The sequence below is a fragment of the Fundulus heteroclitus genome, chromosome 10 (assembly GCF_011125445.2).
Source record: "Fundulus heteroclitus isolate FHET01 chromosome 10, MU-UCD_Fhet_4.1, whole genome shotgun sequence".
NCBI classification, from domain to species: Eukaryota; Metazoa; Chordata; class Actinopteri; order Cyprinodontiformes; family Fundulidae; genus Fundulus; species Fundulus heteroclitus.
In genome coordinates this window covers 13,682,875-13,689,896 of record NC_046370.1, presented here as the reverse complement: position 1 = coordinate 13,689,896, position 7,022 = coordinate 13,682,875, and the positions used below count along the sequence as shown (strand labels likewise).

General features: G+C 38.1%; 1 protein-coding gene across 1 annotated transcript; it reads right to left on the bottom strand.

Moving 5' to 3' along the window:
• Positions 1-3,670: 3,670 nt before the first annotated feature.
• LOC118564419 (corticotropin-releasing factor receptor 1-like) lies at positions 3,671-6,140 on the bottom strand. Its single transcript, XM_036142581.1, has 4 exons — positions 6,132-6,140; positions 4,343-4,428; positions 4,018-4,153; positions 3,671-3,781 (listed from the first exon to the last, which is right to left on the bottom strand). Exons 1-4 carry the CDS (start codon positions 6,138-6,140, stop codon positions 3,713-3,715), a joined length of 300 nt encoding a protein of 99 aa, XP_035998474.1. The 3' UTR covers positions 3,671-3,712.
• Positions 6,141-7,022: the final 882 nt, after the last annotated feature.

Below are 7,022 nucleotides of genomic sequence, written 5' to 3'. Positions count from 1 at the left end.
CCGAGGCCAAACAGATCTCTCTGACTGACGTTTACCTTCCTGGCTGCTCTGTGGCTCAGCTGGAGTTATTAGGGTCTAGTTATCTGCGAGGGTATTGATTGTAACTTTGGAGAGCGCAACTGGATTTGTCATATCAAGGTTTCCCTTCTGATTTACATTCATTAAAACCCTTATGTGTATTAAGTCCCTAGTCCTTTTGTTGTTAGTGTGGAACCTTAATATCTAAAAGGAGTTTGAACACTTTTAAAAAACATTTTCACAGTCATCTAAGCGACTTTTAAATCAGTACCTAAAAACGTATTGGCACATAGTTATATGCACATGTTTGGGTGTTTTTGTCAGTGGGATCTTTTAAAAAAAATAAAAATCATACCAAAAGCATCCAGTCGATGCATATTTAGCCTTCACAGTTATATAAACATGAAAAGGTCATCTATATAAATTGTTAAAATACAAGTTAATTTGCATAATTTGTTGTGCAAATTCTAAGATGCGCAGTAATGTAGGGAAATTAGGACACCCAGCTGGAGAATGTGGGCTTTTTAAATATGTCTGGGACATATGCACATGTAATATCAATATGAACAGCTGTTACTTTCTTTTCATTGCTTTTGCAGGCAATAAATAACCCAAGATACCATCAACCACACTATTCCCTTCTTTCGCCTTGAGTCCTCTCTCTACATCACTGGCATCGCACTCTCCTGGCTAAAATCATAACTCCTTGTTCATTCACATCGACAGCTGCACCTCCTCCACTGTTCCTCTGTCCCGGGGCGTCCCCCAGGGTTCGGTGCTTGGTCCTCTCCTTTTCATACTTTACCTGCTCCCTCCTGGTAACATCACTCGCCATCATGGTCTCCAATTCCATTGTTATGCTGCTGTCAGTTTTATATCTCCACCAACTCCATCACCCCCACTATTCACTCCTCTTTCTCTCTCTCAAACTATCTGGCTGACATCAAATCTTGGATGCAGACCAACTTCCTCAAACTTAACTGTGACAAATCAAACCTGATTATTATTGGCCCCAAATCCCTCAACAAAAACCACAGGCAGTTTCCGCCTCACCATCGACAACTGCACTTTTTCTCCATCCCCCCACACTCGCAACCTCGGAGTCATTTTTGATAATAACCTCTTCTTTTGAACATCACATAAAGCAAATCACTAGAACTGGCTTCTTTCATCTCAGGAACATTGCTTTGTGTTTTAGCGTGTTTTGTGTATTATTTCATACTGTTTTGTTGATTTTCTTACCTTTTTTTGGTAAAGTGTCTTGGAGTATTCAAAAAAGGGTTAAAAATTATTATTATTATTATTATTATTATTATTATTATTATTATTATTATTATTATTATTATTATTATTATAAGAGCACAAGAACAGTGGATTTAAACAAAGACATGTTGGACAGTTAAGAAATAATAAATACAAACTGAACAAAAGACCTTTAAAGTTTTATTAAAGTAATAAATGTAAGTAATGGTGGGCAATAAATTAGGACCTATTCCCATTCGTTTAACCATCCAAAGGGCACAGACATCCATTTTACGTGTAGACATGCTTTGTTCATTATTTCTGCATTTTGGGGCCGGTTTGCCCTTTTTAGATCTCAGATATTTAGTTTGTTGTGCTCCTGACTATTGAAGTGACAGTGAACACAATTGTATGACTGAAAAAAATATTTTTGAGGCCTTCAGAAAGAAGGAGTGAGAGATTTAAATAGGTCTTAAAATTATTTTAAATCAACACGTCCACTTCAAAGAAAACAGTCTACAAGAGGAGGCCATTTCAAACAAGGCCAGGTCTGGCTGTCCAAGTAAATTCTCCTTAGAACATGAGGGATGGGGGCCTGGAACCCTGCAATAAATAATTGGAGGAATCTATGTTTTTCCAATATAGAAATAAAATGCATCAAGGAAAATACACAAATAATCTAGGCAAAACAATTCACCATATTCCTAACCAAACATTTGTTGGGATTTTCTGTAAATCTGCTCTACAAACTATAATAATTTTAAATATAATTAGAAAATCTACATTTTGCCAATCTTAATAAATGAATTCCAATCAGATTTTAATGCATCAAAGCCTGTATTTCAGCAAAATTTTCCTTTTTCTATGAAATTAAAGCAAACGTAAAATGTTTAGTTATTATTAGACAAATATTTTGTCTAATAATAGTCTGGCCATTCTCCCGTTCTCTGATAGATGCAGCTATTTCCCCTGCACCTGCTTGTTCATTGTCCCTCTTCTCCTGCAGCCTAATCATCACTTGGTTCACCTGTGCCTCATTGCTCCGCCTATTTCTCCTCTCCTATAAGTTCAGCCAGCTCTATCACACACATTGTCAGGTCCTCCGTCTTCATTTATCATCCTACCCTGTTCTGGTCGCTCCCCTGGTTCCTGTTATTCCTCTAAGACTGTTTACCTAAATAAATCATCATTATTTGCAACGAGCGACTTCCCCACTCTTGTCTGCATTTCAGTCCAACCACCTCAACCGCGACATACTATTAGCGATAGGTTTTCAAAAACTGACGTTTTTGGGAAGCAGAGAGCAGAGCAACTGACACCAGATAGGGAACGGAAGAGTGAAAAACAGCAAAAGCATACAAAATATCCCGTTAAATGCATTTGGCCATCCAATTTCAACCAAGTTAGTTACCAATTATTGAGTATACTGCATACAGTACTGATAAGTTTCCATCTGTACATTTTACAATACATTTCCCTGTACCTTTTGTGCACCCTCTAAAAATAGCTTATGAGAAGTCGTTTTATCGGCCAAAATAGAATTTTTCATTGTTTGCATGAAAGTAAATGCATTCACAAAAAATATTATTATGATATATTAACCTATTATTGGAGGTGTGCAAAGAGCTAACCTTTTCTCTTACATCCACGAGGCTTTTTGGTCCTCACAACAGCATTATCTCTTTTTCAAACCATTCTCTGTAAACCCCTGAGTGATGGTGTTGGGTAACAATCCAAGCAGATCAGCAGTTTTTGAAAAACTAAGACCAGTCCATTTTTGCTCCAACAACCATGACAGCTTCAGGGTTGCTTAAATCCCCTTTCTTCTCCTTTCTCTAGCTAGATCCTTGAATGCACTGAAGGGCCGCCGTTTATTTGGCTGATTTACTGTTTGTGCGAAAGGGCATTACTAATAGTTTTTCAACCAATAATCCGACCATCAACAATGATGCTTTAAATTACACAGCAGGACATTTGGAAAAGTTATTGCTCACCCCATGTTAGTGTGTAAGATCCTCAGGTAAAAACCTTCTACTTCATCCCATGGCACTGTCATGCTTTGGTTAAATTTCAACACTCTGAAGGAAACTGATCTGTTTACAGAGCTGCATGCCGTCAAAAAAAAAGTAAACTGAGCTAATTATTCCAACAACATTAAACCATAAAACAGCGTTCCCTCCTGCATGCACATTCCAGCTCTATTCTGAGACGGTTTCACCCCCGATTTCCCCCTGGGACCAAATTAGGGCTGACAGTGTCATACAGCGTAGAAAGTGATGTCACTTATGTCGGCACATCACAAGGCTTAATTGTGCCCTAAATACATTTTCCTCAAGCTGCAAAAAAACATGCAGCAAACAGCCCCCAAAAGCTGAGTGGAGGCGCAGGAGGAAAGGGGGATATGATTAAGAATCCACATCAGGGAAGGAGTTTCAAACGCTGAAATGTTAAATCAATAAGCCAGTGTAAATCTGCTTACCTCACTGTTTAGGAAGCAGTAAAACACTGACACGAAGAAGCCCTGCAGAGAGGAGGGGGGGGGGAGATAAAGTGAGAACAAAACACTGTCATCAATGCCCTGATCCTGGTTAAATCGCTTATACAGCTGATTATGTCACACATTTAATCATCTCAGCAGCGTTTTTTGTTCCCTGCACTCATTACAATTACATTAAAATAAATCAGACAAAGGATACACCCACAACAGAGATGCCATTACACTCTGTTTGTGTCTGTTGAATGCAGGATAAATCCTACCTGGAAGGACTCCAAAAACGAGTTCAAATATATGAAGACCATTTGAGAAATCTTATCCTCCCCTGGGTTGACAAAAAACAGCATGTAGGTGATTCCCAGGAGGGGAAGGAGTACCAGCGTCGCCTTCACAGCTTTCCTGCAGACGAGGAGGACGTGGATTAGACAGGCGTGACAGAGAGACTCGGCTCAGTGTTTCGCTTCACGCTAAAAGGCCCTTCAGGGTCCAGACTCCACCGATGGAGGACAAAACATGAATAATTCAAGGCAAGCTCATCCCTTAAGCTTGTTTATTGCAGCTTCAGCAGCAGGTTTACAAGAAATTTACCTATACTGGATCGTTTCGGATGTTGTAGACGCTCGCAGTTTGGTCATCAGGATTCTCACAATGTTGAACAGGAAGATGAAATTGATCTGAAAAGAAAATCAAAGACAGTTTCCGTGAACATCAAAGGGGGAAAATTTTGCATTTCATTGTTGTTCTCAAGTTGAGATTTTTTTTTTTCTCAAACCCATAAAAAGACATCTTTGTTGCAAAGTTTTATACAGTTTTGCCACATTGAAGACTGTTGACAAAAATCAAAAAGTCCAACAACATACTTGGTTAAACAAATTAAAATAACACTCTCAGGGCAAATTTTAATCATTCTACAAAGCAACTTAGTCAGTGCTTTGGGCCCCAAAACCGTCAGGGGCAAACCGCTTGAATTTTAACCCAAACCATGGATCTAATATTGTTAAATTTGTTTATTGATAATGATAATATTGTTAAAATTTGATTTGAAGGTTTCAGCCTTAAAATATTTCAAACTGGTTATAATTTTGGTTGGATATTTAAAAGAATTGACATGTTTATGTTGTAAAAGTACAAATAATAACCTTAATTGTTTGATTACCGTGATGCATCTCAATAAACCAAGTAGAAAAATACACAAAAATAAAAGAAATTGAGTAGGTCCCCTAGATGGGCTCTTTGTTGAAACGTTTAACCTCTTCTTCAAGAGACTTTGTCTGTCTGAAGAGTTACACAGTAGGTAAACTAAGCTTTACAAGCAGTACCTTTGCATAGTGGATGGACATGTTTTTTTTTTTACTTTTTATTTTAAATCACTGTTTTATATCAATATATACATATGTCCACTTTTGTCACTTTTGCATCTTAACATCTTTACGCAGATCATTCTAGAAATTTCACCCACATCAAGAAACCCGTCTGTTAAGTCCCAACTCTGCCACAGGTTATCCAGGCGTTATTGATGAGGGATACAGCCAAACATAGATACATTTCCTTTCAAACAAACATTGGTCCCATCAAGACAAACCTATATTCACTGACCCATCAATGGATATATAAATCACAGTACTTGTAGTGAGGGGGACAACAGTAGACATTAAAAAACATACATATTAAAGTAGAAAAAGTACACCATAATACTAATACAGGATGAATTCAAAAGGTACAAAAGCAAATAAATAAGTAAATAAACAAATAAATGAATAGAGGTGTCAAGGTTACAATATGAATTTAGTTATAGGTCCCCACTTTGTTTCAAAGGTTTCCATCTTGAACTGTAGTCTTGCATAAATCATAAATCAAATATTTATTGTCTTTGTCAATCATGTCCCGTGGGATTATTCCTAAAATATATACAGATATATCCAGATCTAAATGGATGCCCAAAATACCCTTTATCTCTGTTTGCACATTTTTCCAAAACTCGGCCACCTTTGGGCAATCCCAAAATATGTGGGTAAAATCCCACACCCCTCCACAATTTCTCCAGCAAAGCCGAGATGTTTTACCATATTTACATGTAATAACTGGAGGGTTAAAGTAACACATCTTAACTTTCCAGTCAAATTCCAGATCGACGCGTTTAACTGTGACAATCAAAACTGGTTGTTCACATGCAAAAGAGGACCATCAGGCTACCAGCCAATCATTAGCACTCTAATGGCCGCTTATTATACCCAGGGGGCTGATAAAATCTCTTGGAGAATAGTGGACAGAGGACCTACTCAATAAATTTATTTGTAATTGTTTGATTATCCATGATTTCTGTTAAACTCAGTTAAATAATCGTCTCCTCCTGCCCCAGATTCCACCAATCCAGTACCGAGACCATGTTGGTGTGGTGATGTTCAGGAAGAGGGGCCTCGAATCAAAATCAATTCTGCTTAAGGCTTCATACGAAGTTGTGTCAGCCTTTCCCTACTACTGACATTAGTTATGCACTTACTTTATGTGGAAAAGATTTCCCATTTTCGACATATTTATGTCAATTACAGGCAGAGCAAAAAGGGAATCATTCTTAAATATCGGAGCTGTTTGTGCCATACAGATTGAGGGGAAAAACTGCTATCTACTGAAAGCTGGGGGTATATTTTTTGACACAGGAGAAGAAGAGGATTTACAAGAAACTAGTCAGAGATGACCCAAAAGTCTAAGTACTTTTACTATTCCCAACGAAATGTATCTGATATCTTTAAAATGCTCAATACTGTGTTTATAGAATCGGTTACTTTTCGTGTATTTCGTGGTGGGACATAATGTGCATCGCAGCCGTGGTGCCAAGAGCATTACAGTAAATTGTTGATTAGGGTATAAACCTTAAAGGGAGCCAACTTTGGCCAGTTCTGCTTTAAATTCTCTGGTAACCAATCCACACAGGTCAACTGTCCCAACATGATGCACTACCCTGACCTTAATATGCTACCGCAACAGCGATAAACCACCACAATCTCATTAAGGCTTTTGGGTGCACGCTCAAAATTATATGGGAAGTCCAATAATTGGGAGAAACAGGGAGCCCAACACAACACTGAGGACCTGACCGAGAAACTGAAAAGACCCTCCCTGTTCTATTTAAACACCTTACTGCAAAATACCTTAACGAGTCCAATCTGCATACCTTCTGTAAAGTGAATAATCTGACCATCCAGCACTCATCAGAGCGTCAGGATGATGCTGTCAGTGGGAACATTTGAAATAATGCATGCAGTACATT

What these genes read in the sequence shown, in the direction of transcription:
- LOC118564419 (XM_036142581.1), bottom strand. An exon ending in TCCGAAACGATCCAGTATAG is followed by an intron (nt 4,154 to 4,342) that starts GTAAATTTCTTG and finishes CCTCGTCTGCAG; the next exon opens with GAAAGCTGTGAAGGCGACGC. An exon ending in CGTTTTTGGAGTCCTTCCAG is followed by an intron (nt 3,782 to 4,017) that starts GTAGGATTTATC and finishes TCCTCTCTGCAG; the next exon opens with GGCTTCTTCGTGTCAGTGTT.